The sequence below is a fragment of the Oreochromis aureus genome, linkage group 4 (assembly GCF_013358895.1).
Source record: "Oreochromis aureus strain Israel breed Guangdong linkage group 4, ZZ_aureus, whole genome shotgun sequence".
NCBI lineage: Eukaryota > Metazoa > Chordata > Actinopteri > Cichliformes > Cichlidae > Oreochromis > Oreochromis aureus.
This window is the reverse complement of record NC_052945.1, coordinates 19349893-19366440: the sequence shown is the minus strand read 5'-3', so window position 1 is coordinate 19366440 and position 16548 is coordinate 19349893. Positions and strand designations below refer to the sequence as shown.

At 39.8% G+C, this 16548-nt stretch overlaps 1 protein-coding gene across 1 annotated transcript; it reads right to left on the bottom strand.

Annotated features, from left to right (window-relative positions):
- Window positions 1-845: 845 nt before the first annotated feature.
- Window positions 846-15340, bottom strand: il12rb2l (interleukin 12 receptor, beta 2a, like). The gene is made up of 16 exons (XM_031733993.2): window positions 15185-15340; window positions 14654-14746; window positions 8548-8695; window positions 8289-8440; window positions 7992-8125; window positions 7690-7831; window positions 7172-7248; window positions 6827-7085; window positions 6520-6711; window positions 6290-6394; window positions 6055-6198; window positions 4370-4522; window positions 4156-4219; window positions 3763-3868; window positions 2681-2998; window positions 846-1956 (listed from the first exon to the last, which is right to left on the bottom strand). Exons 2-16 carry the CDS (start codon window positions 14718-14720, stop codon window positions 1693-1695), a joined length of 2325 nt encoding a protein of 774 aa, XP_031589853.1. The 5' UTR covers window positions 14721-14746; window positions 15185-15340; the 3' UTR covers window positions 846-1692.
- Window positions 15341-16548: the final 1208 nt, after the last annotated feature.

The window sequence follows — 16548 nt, the reverse complement described above, 5'->3', positions numbered from 1 at the left end:
ATACTACTATACAGTAAATACTGCCGCAAACAAAAAATAAGCATGTTTTTTTAAATAAACTTTGTATACATACAAATTTTTAAACTAAAAATGAAATTAAAAACGACCTAAAAGATGGATTGTGCATTAATTAGGAGTTAACTGTAGAAATAAATGTAGTTAATTGCACAGAAGTTCGTTTTTTTTTCTTTCCTTTAGGGGTCAGGGGTCACAGCAGAACATCTGCCACCATCTCACTGTATTCTAAGCTCCCCTGTCACACCAACCCTCTGCATTTCCTCCGTCACTACATTCACAAATCTTTTCTGTGGTCTCCTTCTTTGGCAGATCCATGTTCAACACTATCCTTCCTCTGTACATGTCCAAAAAAAATCTTAGCCTTGTGCCTCTAACTTTGTCTCCAGAGCTGTCCCTCTAATCCTGTCCATCTTCACTTCTGCTTCCTATCTTTTTGTTGTTGTTACCATCTCTAAACCATACATGATAGCAGGTTACTACCATCTTGTAAACCTTCTCTTTCACTCTTGCTGCTATCCTTCTGTCATAAAACATCCCTGAAACATCCCTGATCATCATCTCCACCCAAATCTGATCTTAAAATTGCAATCATAATCCAAAATATACTTTTATTATTCTATCTATCTATCTATCTATCTATCTATCTATCTATCTATCTATCTATCTATCTATCTATCTATGTGTTACAATTATGGCCTTGTGGGTTTTGTCATTAAGTGTAATCTCTAATCATTACATTTGAACTGTGTGTTAAACCATATTCCTCCAGCATGGTGTTGCTTAAACAGTCAATATTAGTCATTTAAATTAAATGTGACGGCTGTACATGTATTTGACAGACATTTTATTTATCAAAATATAAAGTATATTGTGCAACAATGTAAAAAACTAAGAAGGATGTTAATATTTCCAACACAGTCAAAATCATTTTAAAATCAAATTCAAAGGATTGGCATTTACCCCACGACCACAGATTGGATAAGTGGAATAGAGTGGATGGATGGCATTTACAGAGCATGTGTGTGAGTAAATAGCTACAAATTCAGACTCAATTTCCAGTGACTTCATATAGGTCATAGATATGATCAAATTAGATCCAGTGTTACCTAAAGACGCTTTATGTGAAAAAAAAAAATCAGTTTAAAGCTGCATTTAACAACACAGTTTTATAATTGTACACATAACTTTTATTTTTATTGAGTTTCCTGAGATACTTTATAATACCATAAAGTGTTTTAGCAGGTGATGTCAGTATAATTTGTCACTCTATGCACTTTAATTAGGGTTAATGTGCAGATTCGAAATAAATCACAAACTACTGCACATCCTGCAAATGTTTCGACTCTTAAAAATATTGCTGTTGGTGTTGTCATAGTCAGGCTCAACGCAGGGCAAAATGTGGGATGCAGAGCGAGTCGACTTTAACTGAAATAGAAAAAGTAGCCTAAAAACAAACAATAAACATGATATGATGAAACAACTAATGCAAAAAGCTGAAAATTGTGACAGAGAGAGACATAAAATCAACTTCAGCAGACAAATCTTTCCAGTGACACAAATGCTCTGCAGGCATCTCAAGAAAAAGGCTGTCCAGAGGTTTCTCATCTTAAACAATCGTATATTGAACGAACAAACAAACAATGTGCCAGATGAGGTGTGGAGATATAGCCAATGTTAAAGTACTTCCAAAGGAGAGGGCATGAAGTGTTTCTCATAGCCGGATGTGAACTGTTCTTCCTCTGATGAACTACAGAAATCCCCTGTCTCCTCATAGAAATCATCCATTTTGTTGTACACCTCTCTTCCACCCTCCCTCTGATCATCTTGGCTCTCCATCTCTGAGCACTCATCTCCCGCCACTGGCCCTATTAATCCCTCAGAGTTCTTGGGCTGTGTCTCACTGACGGGAATGCAGATAAAGTCCAAGGACTCATTAAACTACAGAGAGAGAGAGAGAGAAAAAAGGATTTGAATAAATAAGAGCGCCTTTAGTTGCAAAGTGTATATAAGACTGGCAGAATTGTGACATCATAGTGGAATAAAAAAACAAAAACTCAACATGATATGGTCATATACCAATGCAAAAGCTGCAAATCATGACAGAGTTGGAGACTACAGGCCATTACAAACCAAGCATATGAAATTCTGAACTTTTGTGATCTGAACTTGTCGTCTAATGTATACAAACACCAAAAGTGATGCATTTTGGCAGAAAATCTGCCCTCAAAAAGCACACAGTGAAAAAAATGAAGTCGACATCAAGCAATGATGAGCTGGTCCGGATGTTTCTAAACTAGAAAAGCAAGAAACTGAGATCCTGGTTCCATCCAATTCTCACGAGAAGGGAGCAGCAGAGAGAATTTCATGGTTTAATCCAGGACTTGAAGCTGTGTCACAGCTGCTTTTGTACATATTCCAGGATGTCAGCGGGTCAGTTTGAGCTCTTGCTGGCAGAGTTGGGAGCACATCCGAGGACGCAAAGAAATAATTTCAGTGAGCTGACTGACCTGGAGCAGCGCCTAGCTGTATGTCTGAGGTAAAATAGTATTACTTTACTATTTGTATATTTTCCCTTTTTAAATAAAGTCAATAAATAGCAACAAAGAAAGAAAAAAATGAGAATAATGTCCCTGATCAGGTGTGAGGCTTTAATAAAACTTACTTCTAAAGGAGAGGGCATGAAGTGTTGCTCGTAACCAGATGTGAACTGTTCTTCCTCTGACGAGCTGCCACTCGTTTCCTCATCGGAATCAACCATTTTGCTGTAGGGCTCTTTTCCATATCTGCGGTCCAACCTTCCACTCTCCTCTGGGACAGCATCCTCCCTCTGATCATCTTGTGAAAACTTGTCTCCCGTCAGTGGTCCTGTTAATCCATCAGGGTCTAAATTTGGGGACTTTATTTTTACAACTTCCAGCACAGAGATCATGGGCTGTGGCTCACAGACGGGAATGCATATCCACCCCAAAGGATCATTAAACTACAGAGAGACAGAAAAAACAAAAAAACAATTTCTTGATTATCATTGAGCCGAGTTTATATATCAGCGACCTGTATGCATTAACTGGTATTGGTCTTGATTTAGCTCATTTTTTTGTCATTAGTATCCTTGGGATTGTTTTGGAGCCAGACCAGGACACCATGAGCTCCTCTGTATAGCAAATTATGCTCCAAACTGGGTCATGCAACAGGGCAATGATTCTAAGCAGAGCAGCAAATCTGCAACCGAATGGCTAAAAAAGGAAAGACTCAGCATGTTGCAGTGGCTAAACCTGATTGAAATGCTTTGGTGGGAACTTAAGAGATCTGCGTGTAAAAAAAAATCCCACAAACCTCAGCCAACTGAAGCAACGTTGTAAAGAAGTGTGGGTCAAAATTCCCCCACAACACTGTGAGATACTGATAGTCATACAGGAAACACTTTAAGTTGTTGCTAAACGTGGCTCTACAAGCTGCTGAATGAAGATGTCTACTTAGTTTTCCACAGGATTGGATACAGTCCTATGACAACTTTCTTTTTCACATCACAGAATGACTGCTGTTGTTTCTGTAATACAGATCTATAAAGAGCCATTTTCTTAATTACTTACAATATCAAAAAGTGTTTTTAAAGGACTTTTGAAACAATTATTAAAGTTGTTTTTTTACCTAACTTAAGGCTTTTACTATAACAAATTCATTAAAAAAAATTAAGACTTTTAGGAGTCTATAGAAACCTCACAATTACGCTTCATTCAGTCTAACCTGATGCTTCATCTGTTTAAAGATGTGACTGTTGCGGGGATCAGGCACTTTCTCACTGACGCACGAAGATATCAGTGGACATGCTTTGATTGGTCCTGGACAGACGCTGCCAGAGACAAAACAGTAAACAGCAAATATGTTAGACTGGGAGATCACCTCATAAAAAGGTATAAGTAACTATGTTCATAAAGACAAAACTGGAGAGAGTCTGAATTTAACATGTCTTGTGTCCTTGTTGTTGGCATACAGTGATTTTTTTTACTATATTTCTCATGTTATTCAACATTTATTCAGAATAGAAAAGTATTTGTTAACAGTACGTAACACAATTGTGATGTGCTTCAAATATGGATAGAAAAAATGTGAGAGATAAGTTTAAGATGATCGTCTCACCTGAATAAAATACAACCAATACACACACAGAGCGCAACTACAGACAGAACTGGTATCAATAACCCTGAAAAAAGAGGGAGAAGTGATCATTGTTAGAGAAATAATAAATAGTTCATATCTTATAACACTCCACAATCCATTACACCCCAAGTTAATTAGATCCAGCAAGAAAAATAAAGAAAAACCAACAACAATTTAAAACATAACGTCATACCAATATCTTGCTGGTGGTTTAATTTGAATGTTTCAGTGGCATTCGCTTCATGTCCAAAATCAGTAATGGCTCTCATCCACACCTCATAGTTGCCGGGACTGAGATCATGGAGCGTGAAGGTCTGATGATCATTGGACGCACTTACATTGAACACTGAAAGAGAGAAAATGTCTGGAGTGAGGTTACGTGTGTAATCAAAGTTATTGAGTCTTTATGTATCAAATATGTCAGAGCAGGAAATCACTAATCGGGTGTTAATCATTAATAATGCATGTATGTCAGACAGATCAAATTAGTAGGATTATACTACTATATAGTAGTATATAGTCATCACCTATGATGAAATGACTAAAGCACAAAGACATTAGGCTACTATGGTTACAAAAATAAAGAAAAACACTGAAAGTAAACTAAGAGCTCTAAACTATAATCAAAAACTGAAAATGCTAATTATTAGACCAGAGTTTATATTCCAAAAAACACAAAATCAAAGGTCCAACACTACAGACCATTGCACATTCCTGTCATGCGTTCATGCTGCAGGTGTCAATAAAGTTGGGCTTGTGACAGTTCTTACAACTATGGCAGAAAAGGAGTGAGGTAGCGGTAAGTTGCCTTTGTTTGCTTGAAAAGGTGGGCTGGGACACAGTTCATCTGGACTTGAGCACAGTGCAAATCTAGTAGCATTCCTATCTGCACCGCACACCCGCCCCCATAAAAATCACTGGGTTCAGTAGTAGTATGTGAGAGAGCAGAGTGTCACCTCTCACTCAGTTCAGCCACAAAATGCACAGAATCATGAACTCCTTGGGTTCTGCAAAAGCTTTATGTAAGACTAAAAAAGTATTTGTGACGCTAAAGGAAACGTAAGTGAATTATCCCAGACAGTTAAGCGCAATGTGAGCGCAAGCCTGCAGGGGAGAGGGGATGGAGGGAAGTCCTTCTCGAGTATGGTACGTGTCAATTGAACCTATCGTTCATACCGTAAGACAATGTACAGTCAGAAGCACAATCCAAGTGGCTGGCATACAGTGGAGGCACATCTGGGCCACGTAAGTATTAGTCCACACGCCCCAATGGGACACACCTCTGAAAGTGGCACAACAGGGCTAAGGTCTTGTGGGACTCCCAGAGAGCAACAGCTGTTGGCCAACCAACCAGACACTGTGGTGGTTGATCATCAGGGGACTGCAGCTGTGATAGATGAGGTGATCCCAGCTGACAGCAATGCTAGAAAAAAGAAAAGGAGCACAAGACGACCGCTATGTAGGAATAGGCGTGGAAGTCCAGAGTGGACCCAGTGGTTGATGGGACCGTTAGGGGGTGTAATCTGAGAGAGTGGCCTTAGCAGATTCGGGGAATGTCCTGGGAAGAGTTAAGATACTGTGCGGAGCCCTCAAAATCCCAGACCTCTGGTACAAGACCTGAGCTTAAGGCAGAAATAATACATTGGAAACACATTTAAAACACAAAGCGTATATTATGCTATATAGGATTAATTCTGAGATGTTTGATAAATACAACCCAGAAAAATCTTTATCCTGTTTTCTGTCTTTTTTCCCTTCATATGTAATGTGCTTTATATTTTAAGTATGCATGTTATCTACTTTACTAACTATGAACAGTTAGCTTTGTAAAAATCAGCCAGAAATAACTGAACTGTAACATAGTTTGCTGCTATGTACCTTTTTGCGTATCCAACCATTTGTATCCAATTTCGTAGCACCAGATCCGGGCAGTCTGCTCGGAGAGAGGAATGGGCTTCCAGTGAAGAGTCACCTCAGTCTCAAGGAGAGTTTCCACCTTAAATGACGGCACTGCTAACAGAACTGATTACGATAAAAGAAAAAATTATTATGATGACAGAAAAGAGGCTACAATGGCCTGAAACCATCAAAGGAACAAAGCAGAGAGCGCCACCTTTCTGATGAGAATATCCAATCTCTGAGGAGAGATGGAGGACTTCATTGCTGTTCAATACCTTGAACACCGACACTTGGTATGCTTTGTGCTCCTGAAACTGACCTGTAGGTGGAGACATACAACACACAACAGGGACGTTCAAGAATTCACTCAAGTTCAAAATGCAATCAATAGTTATCATAACAACAACAACTCTTTTAATTAATGAGGTTTGACACATTACAGACCTTTAAAAAATGTTTCGTTCTGGCTTTTGTTCACTCTTATCCAGTCAAACTCTCGGCCAGGTGGAGATCCTGCCTGTTTATATTGCACCACGTATTCTTTTAGCTCGGAGACGTCAGACGGTGGGCCCCAGGACACTGTGAGGTTCTCTTTATTCATCTCGAGGCCAACTTTTACAGCATTTTCTTCTTTACCTTAGCAAGAGACCAGTGCTTAAGGTTAAATGTATCCACTATCGGAGATGGTTAGATGCCACTAGGGGCTTCAAAGCTTCCTGTAGTTTTTATGAAAGTCTGCACAGTCTCTTACCTGTTGTTGATATAGTCAGAAACGACTGATCTGTGGCACCTTGAGAACTGTAGGCAAATATGCTGACTGATGACACATCCTTCAGAGTGGCGTTGAGGAACCATTTCGTGGTACCGTTGCTGCACAACTGCTCCACAATTTCGTGCACGTACTGCCTGTTTGGCTCGGCCGTGGACATCTGCAATTCAGACCCGTTGCTGTAGAAAATTGTGAGGTTATATCCATGAATGAATCCACGCGCCTGAGAATCAGAGAGACTCTGGAGGGAATGGAGAAAAGGCGAGGAGAGTGAGGGATGAGTTGGCTCATGGTGAGACAGAGTGAGCGAGTTAGTTCTCAGCCTACCTTCCAAGTCAGAAAACAGTCAGAGCTTATAGGGGAAATACCGCAGTCCCTCCATAAATCCACTTCTCCAACAGGGTCTGCGTGGCATTGCAAGAAGGAAACAAAGCCAGGGAGATAAGGCGACCTCAGAACATTTTCCTTCTAGCTGCACAAAAGACATGCCACTAAAACATCTAAGAGAACAATTACAGTTTAAGGTAAAACTCCCCAATGAACACGTTTTACCTAACCTGCAAGAAAGACATGTTGTTGTGATAAGCTACAGTAATCAGCTACAATTCAAGTGGCTTCCCAATTCTGATGTAATATGTGAAAGACTGTTAAAGAGATTTTTTTTGACAAAAAAACAAAAAACCCAGAGAAACATGAACTTTTTTGAATTGTTCTTAAATGCTAAACTTGGGAAAGTGATGCAATCCTCGTGACATTTCTTAGGTTCCACTAAAGGTGCCATAAAAATCTAAGTTATTATTATTATTATTATTATCATTATTATTACTCCAAATGAGGACTCTCACCTGACTCTGCACTCCTAAAGCTATGGATCTTACTCCAGTCGCTCATTAATCTTCCACCACAGGCACAACGAACTTGGAATTCATAAACCGTAAAAGGGTCCGGTTCCTCCACTGCGTAGCTGCCATGTGTTTCATTCTCAAACTGCGCAAGAGGAAAAAAGACAAGCTTGAGCATAATTTCACTGGATGACACTTTTGTCTCTCAAACTATACAGTTTAACTTGCCTAATAAGCTTTTTTTAAGGACTTTATTTCATGTATTAATTTGTTAATGGGGAAGAAAACCCCTAAACGAACTACACCTTTGGCCAGTCTGTTTGTCCCTTAGTCCGATATCGAATTTCACAGGATTGAGAAGACTCTATGCAGGAAGTGCTCCACATAAACTCCAATGGTTCCTGTTCGGCTGTAATGTCTTTAGGTGGGAGTGGCTTGGCTAGCGGTGAAAAAAAAACAAGTTTCATCTTCATATTACTTAAATGAAAATCAATCATTTGAAGATAAACATCAAAACATCAGCATTTTTCCGCTGCGGTATTAGGAACTGATTATTATTACTGTTGTTTGTGGTGGCGTTTGTATTCGTGGGACTGACTCACTGATTTCTTCGACGTTAAAGACGACCGCCTGAGATTTGTTGGAGCCATTCTGGTTAACGGCCTCGACCCAAACACAAAGTTCTTCTCCACCGGAGAAGTCCTCTCGAGGAATGCGACCGTCTAAACTGGTCCCACCTTTCACATGGCCGGTGCTGAAAGAAAAGACCAGACGAGCCACGACACCGGGCGAAGTGCAAGACAAATTCAGAGAGGGGCATTTCTTATTGTTTACAGCTGTAAAAAAATGTTTTTTATTTACTGGTTATTAGTTGGCTTCCAGTGCAGGGTGTAGTTAGTGGGGATCTTAGGGTCTGACTTTGGATCCCAGGTGCACTGTATGTCCACATGGCAGTTTGTCTCGTCACATGGTCTAAAGCACTCAAGATGAGAGGGAGGAGCTGGCGGATCTGAAAAAACACAAAGGACAAACACAAGTCACCGTTACCGATCTGGGTTTTGTTTGTAGTTTTTCTTCCTGTTTTATTTTCAGACCCACTTTCAATATGTTTTATGTTTCACGTGAGTTCATATCTCCTTTTTTGTTTCACCCGCTTCCCTTTGTGTGTTTAGGATGCTTTTGTTATTGCCCATGAGAGATAGGCAGGAGGATATCCCTCCTTTGAGCTCCAAAGAGGAGAAGTCCAAACAGGGCAAACCTCTCACTGTTCTCTTCCTCCCATTAATGCTTCCTCACTCCTACTGTTTCCTCTGTCTTTCCTCTTCCTTTTCCTCATTCCTTCCTTTTCCATATTCCTTTTCCTCATGTTTCTCTCTTGCTCAATAAAAATAGTTCTTAGTTTGTACACCCTGAATTCCTTTCTCTACGTCTTCCTCTCGTGCTCCATCAAGCCAAGATGCAAGTAAAGGTGATGAGAAAAAGGCATGCTCACTCATATACAGTCATTTTACAGTGAAATCAAGCCCACACACCTGCAGATATATGATTTAGAAAGTGTCTCTGTAATAAACTAAATACATGGTTTTTCTGACAGCTGTCTAGTTTGCATTAGATTATGATTTGAAGTTCCGCTTTCCATTAAAGACAGCTGCTGCATTATTAGCCTACGCCCATCCGCTGAACCATGATTCCACACCCTCCCAAATCTGTCAAAACAAAGTAGGGGGGACGTGGGCAGACGATCTTTCAAGGCACAGGTGTAGAGTTCATGGGGCACTCAGGGAACACATCGCCCCAATGAAAGAAGCAGAGGGATTACTCCTATAAACCTCAGACAAAGGCAGGTCTGTTTTCCAACAGTGGGTCTTTTTTTTATTAAAAAAACAATATCAGGTATGAGTTTGTACAGTTTATACATGAAATCTTTAGTGAATGTCTATGTTGTGCACACACAGCCCATGGAGGAGCCAGAAAGTAAAATGAAGAGAAGGTTCGGTGTCAGTATTTTTTTTTTTTTTTTAAATTCACGCTGCTTTCAGCGACTTTCTCGCCATAGCACGTAGTTCCTAATGTTTTGGGTTGGCAGAGTCCTCACGCACCAAATGGATCTGTGTCTTCGGCTGGACTTGAACTGTTAACCTTTTGCTTGCCAAGCAAACGTGTTAACCACTACACTAAAGATGCTAAAAGAATTAGTCCCAGGCTACTCGGGCCTGTCTGTCCCAGCAGACAGGCCCGAGTAGTCCCACACTGGGGCCTGTCTGTCCCAGCAGACAGGCCCGAGTAGTCCCACACTGGGCAGGTCTGGGTGAACTGCGGGAAGGTGTAGGAAGGGTAAAGCCACACTTATTCCACATGAACCCGTGAGGGGGTGGGTGGGGGGCTTATACCAACAAGGCAGGGAGAACATTACATTACATTTCAGATTACTTTAGCTGACTGCCAACTGTGGGCTGCCAAACAGGGGTCATGTTTACAAGGATTATGATCCACTTTTTAACCCCAGGTTTAGAATTATTGTTGCTAGCTGGCTAACTGATAAGGAAATGTTGCATTATTTTTATTGAGACTCTGTAACAGGTGGTTTCTAAAAGTAACTACAGGCTTTGTGAAAAGTTCTGAATGTACAGAAAGTCTTGAACATGAGGTGAATATGAGCTGAAACACATATTTCTAACATTAAATAACATAATTAATCACTGACAGGAAGGGGTGATCTAAGCATTTTATACTCTGATTTTCTGCGGATCTGAACTAAACACTAAAGACGATAGAAAATAAAATACATTTGTATCCATGTTGAACCCTCAGGGATAATACTAGATCAGCGGTCCCCAACCTTTTTTGTGCCACGGACCAGTTTATGTCTGACAATATTTTCACGGACCGGCGTTTAAGGTGTTGCAGATAAATACAACAAAATAAAACCAGCACTGGTACCAAAAAAAAAGAAGATTTATTCGTAACACACGGGAAAAGACCCAGGGAAACCGAGTTAACAGTAAAAACGATGAAAAAAATAACGCTAAAAACCAATAAAAACTCTGGAAACCATAAATTTCACACCCGAGCCTCTCACGGCCCGGTACCAAATGACTCATGGACCGTGGCCCGAGGGTCTGGAACCGCTGTACTAGATGACAAAGGTCTAGGAGTCTGCTTCAATTATATTCTAGTATAAACTCAGAGGCCACTTAATTAGTTAAACTGTTACATGCTTCACGTTAACACAAACATCACATCACATATAAAATGACCTTCTGAAGTTCAAACTGAGCATTAGCATGAAGGAGAAATGTTATTGCAGTGACTTTTAATGTGGCTGTTGGTGCCAGATGGGCTGGTATGGCTGTTTGTTAAACTGCCATGCCTGTCATCTAAGAACAGGAAACTGAGGTCAAAATTCACACAGGCTTACCAGAATTGGGTAATAGAGGAGTTTCTGCTTCCACATTCAGATGGCAGGGTCAGAATTTGGCATTTAAAGAAAAAACAAAAGCATGGATCCATGCAGGGTTGTATCAACAGTTCAGGTTGCTGGTAGTGTAATAATGTGGGGAAAATTTTCTTGGCAGTCTTTGGGCCAGTCTACCTGAGTATTGTTACTGTCCATCCCTTTATGACTACAGTGTACCCAGAGTCAGATGGTTGCTTCCAGCACAATAAAACACCACATCACAAACCTCAGATCGGTTTCCTGAACATGACAATGAGTTCACTGCACTCAAATGACCTCCACAGTCACCAGATCTGAATCTGGATGTGCGACAGACAAATCTGCAGCCATTGTGTCAATATGGACAAAATGTGTGAGGAATGTTTCTGGCAACTTGTTGAATCTTTGCGAGAAGAATAAAGGCAGACTTTGGTCCAACCCAGTACTAGCAAGGTGTGCTTAATGAAGTGGCGGGTGAGGTCCACTTAGTGCCTGATTTGTGTGTTTTCCATTACTTTAACTAGGTATTTTTAACATCAAGTGATGTAGAAAAGTATCAAACGTGTGCAAAAATACGAACAAAGTGCAGGAAATTCGGCCAATGATGCACAAAATCTTTCCCAGATGTGTTCCACAACTTGTCCTTTCAATGCTGCTCAACCAAAAACCTACCCTCATGCAACACAGCAGCACGCTGAATATAAAACTCCCAGCTCACATGGTGCAGGAAGACAGAGGAGAGATGAAGTACAGAATGAAAAACTGCAACAAGTTCCCACCTCGCTGTCCATCTAATCAGCCTGCACTCATCCACTTCAAGATCCCACATTACTTAAACCACACACTGTTCCTGCCATGTACTCTCCCTTCTCCAAAATCCAGCCTTAGCTCCCTTCTCTAGTCAGTTTCTGGCAGTCCTGTCAAACCTGGCTCTCTTGCTACACCAGTCCCCTTCACTGCTGCTAAAACCCAAACACACTAACAGCATGAGTATTTGTAGAGTAACGGCAGACACTGTTTAATGTGGTTCTGTGTCTTGCTAGTGGGAGCTAGTTTAGCTTTTTATAAGAGTTTTACTGTTAAAAAGCTCCAGATGTGTTTTAAATCAGCTCCTTTGTCTCATTTCCTAGGAAAAAAGAACTAACGAAACAAAACACAAAAAAAGGAAAGAGACAAAACATCTGCAGTAAAACTATATTTGGTAGTATCCCCACGAATCACAGTAAAGCAAACTGACCCTGTGTGACAGACTGCCAGGCTACAATGACTCACAAACTCAGGCACATGTAATGAGTGAAGAAATGAGAGTGAACACGACTGATTTACCGTCAGTTTCAACCATATTCTCCACATTTATTAACATTTAATAAGACTGTATAAGATAAGGCTTTTAGCAAAGGTGACTGTAATTGTTATAAAATGATACAGGAAGTGAGAGATGATGAAGAAAAGGGGGAGAAAGCAATAGATCTAACACTGTTCTCAACCACAAGAAAAAAAATGTGCGCGCATCCGTCTATCTGTGCGCACACACACGCATACCTTTGATTTTACTCATCGCAAGATTGCCACCTTTACACGTTTCTTGTAAGCCTCTACACTTTTAGCAGTAACCCGTTCAATATATGCAGACAACTGCAGAAAAGCAGATTGCAGAACAGGAAATGAGCAGTTTGGGTCCAAAACAAGTGTAGTCTAGTCAATTATGACCACTTCTCTTTAAAAACAGCACAAACAATGAGGAAAGACTGTTAGGTGTGATAGATGGGCCACCAAATAAATAAATAGTTAAAGGGATTTGACCCGCATTTGTTATCAAAACTGTGTGCTGGGCTTCAGGAAAACATGATGCACATAAAGCTCCCAGCTAACATTTTCTGTTATTGTACAGGTCAGTTCTTTACTAAGAACTAAAATACTCATTCATTTATGGATAGTAGGTTCATGTGCCTAGTTAAAAAGTGGAAAATAATGTGAAAATTAAGCTTTAACATACTTGGTCTGGTCTTAGGTTAGTCTGCATTCCCTTGTACTGTGCAAAAGTCTTGAGCTACCCTCTTTTCTTTGTATGTTGCATCCGAGGAGCCAGACTGTCTTGTAATCTTTTAAAGTGGTCTAGTTCCCTTGGAACATGTTTCTTTCTTTGGTTGTTTGTTCCTTTTTTCACTCAGGAATGTCCACACACTGTTTTTAGGTCCACTTAACACTGACCTAAGAATCATTCAAGCATGAAAAGGGATCAAAGTCAAAGGATGAACCAGTGTTGTGCCTACATAAAGCACACACCAGAGCAAAAACCCATTTTTTATTGTATTTAGCCACTTTTTTACTAGCAGCCTGTCTAATGAACAGATCATTTGCTCGTATTTCTTTAGTTAAATATAAGAAAAATATCAAATATAACACAGTTTGATAGGCATAAAATAGGATTTTTGTAAGGTGATTCCCAAAAAGCTTTTAGCTGAAAACATGGCATATTTTGGCATAGTGTGTCCTAAAACAAATTTGAGGAAACTAGAACAAGTGTCAGGCCTAAAATGCTGTCTACAGCAGATGGACACTATTGGAAACTCACGTCCTTAAAAACAGGAAAAAATGTAACAAAGGCCTGAAACAGGACCTGAGAGATGCATCTGACCCTTCCGCTGATTCAGCTACTGTTCACTGAAGCATTATCAGAAATGGTTTCAGTGGAAGAATGGCTGAAAATTCTCAATAAGGGTGAAACGGGGAGGAAAGGCTGAGGAATGCCAAATTAAACAAGAACTGGACTGAAAATCAGTAGGAATGATGGGGTGATGACTCTAATTTTAAAATGTATAGAGGAGGTCAGGACAGAGGTACAGCAGTGAGTGTCTACAGTCATCAGTAAAACATGGTGGAGGCTCTGTCATGGTTTGGGACTGTATTTCAGACAGTGGTGTTGGGGATCTTGTCAAAGTTGATGAAATTATGAACACAGAAAAGTACAATAAATCCACCATACAGTACTGTATATCTGGAAAACGTCTGATTGGATTTATCAGCATGACAATGATCCCAAACACACATTAATATAAATATATTACTTTCATGCATGTTTACATGTTTCAACAAATTGCTGTATCCACCTGAGTTTAATACTTTTTTTAACCAAAGCATTACTAAACAAAGAAAGCAGCATTATATATTTTTAAAGGCTTTACAATTGTTTAACAATTTAGCTAAATAAAACAAATCATAATAATAGCAAGGGAGTTTTTTTTTCCCAAAAGCATTAGAGAACAGGAAAAACAAATCATTTAGGGGTTATGATAAAGCAAAACCTCTCAAAGTACAGAATTAATCAAATAATCAGTAAACATGACTCTAAAGAAAACAGCACTGCAGATAGCATGGCATTTAAGTGGGTTAGTGTAATGGGGTGTTAAAGTGTTGTGGTTATTACGGTTGTTAAAGTTGTGGGGTACACAGCGACAACACTTCCTTTTGAATGCAGCTGCAAGTACTTTTTATGAGTATTTGTGCACAAGCGCTTTTGAACAGGCCTACCTGCTGCAGCAGCAGAGACACTGGTCACCAAGATGGACAGAAGCCACCTTGTTATAGGTGTGGCCATCACATTTAGACAAGGGCATCTAGTGCCTGCGGAAAGCCCAAATTCATCAGGAACACTCACATACAAAATAACAACAACAATAATAATAATCAGTCACAAGCCATAGTCAAACACTCTGTTGGTCTTACAGAAAGAGTTCACGCAGTGACCTGTAGCTGCAACATGTGGTGCAACTACATCCGTATCAAAGATACAACATCTGGCATAAATAGCCCAACTGCAGACAGACTGACAGTTTCAGACTTCCTCTTGGGTGCAGTGGAGCGTAAAGTCATTTGGTGATTAACGAAAATAGGCGTATTGCCAGATAGGAGGCAGCAGCTTTGTGATAACGGTAAACAGTACAGAATTACCAGACACTCGGAATTTTATTCAGTCTCAAATTCTATCAAACGTTAATTATGATTTTTTTTAAATTTATTTCTAAGTAAATATTAAGTGTTATTAGGGTACAAATGATTTACCTCCGTGTGAGACACGCTGAGATGTGAGCCGCCCATGCTCTGCAGGAACACGCAGCTTTAGTTTTAACTGAGAAACTTGCTGTGAAGTTCAGTAATTTCTCCTCTCCGCAGTTACCGGGTCGCTCCACCCAGTTGCTGGAATTGCCAGTGACGTCAGCTCACGCACGCGTGCGCGCTCGCAGATAAGCTAGTCGTGTCAGTTCTTCCTACACACTAACCCGCTGCAGGTCCCGAAACGTGTCTGTCGTAGCTACACCGCCACCCGTCCCCACTGTATTTTTATTTTTTGTTTTTTAATTACGCAAACGCTTTTCATAATTTCAAAAAAAGAAAAAGAGATATCACGTGACAAAAAGTGGCGTAATATAAGTAGGTTACTGAACTTTGAGGTAGTTTTGTTTTGAATTTCTGCCGCTTCCGAGTTCAAACGTGAGCATGTGTATGAAAGTGTCTAATTAAAATGACAGCTACTAACCTGAGTGTATAAAGCATTTTGGGCTTATATAAACTTTTGAACACACCATAATTCCCTCTGTTTTAAAGTCCATTACCTGTTTAAGAAACACGCTTGTCTGCTTGTTTCCTTTTTAAAAGAATATCCTGAAGGTTGTTTGCAACCTTTAAAAATTATAGGAAAGTTCTCTAAACGTATTCATGTGAAATCTATGTGTCATAAAGGTCATCTGAATTTAAAATATATACACTAGCCATTTTATTACAAATCTGTGGATGGTAAGTGTGTTTGTGATACAGCAGTAGAACAGTATTATCCGTTTGCTAAAGCTAAACTGTAAGCTAAGATAACAGACCAACTGAAAAAATATGCGGCACATAAAACACAAACCACAGCAACATGGAAATGTCTTTGTTCTTAAGCCTTTGAACCTCATAATTTTTCAACAAGCATCAGAGGCTCTTCGTGCATGCGTTTCCAGAAGGTAGGATGTTTACATGACATGAGATATTGTTCTTTTTTGTGACCCCTTGTGAACTTGTTGACCTAGATATAAAGCATCAGTGATCAAATCTAAAAAAACAAAGCTAACTAAACTAAATCTAATACTGAAACTAATAAATAGTAAACTGAAACTAAACAGACATTAAAACCTAAACTGAAAACAGTAAATCAACTGTGGAAACTGACTCTGCAAATATACAGTCATTTCTCCCAAGAAAAAGTTGTTTTTATGCTGCAGTGACTTAATTATTGTACATTTAATGTTTTTCCCCCTTCCACCAATTAAAGCATGTTTTTAAGGAAGTGGGAATGCTTCAAAAGCAAAGTAGGCCACAGCAGCTTATTTCATGGGAAGCAAAGCTGCTGCGTAAGCATTGGCGACTGAAGTAAAAATACATATCTACCG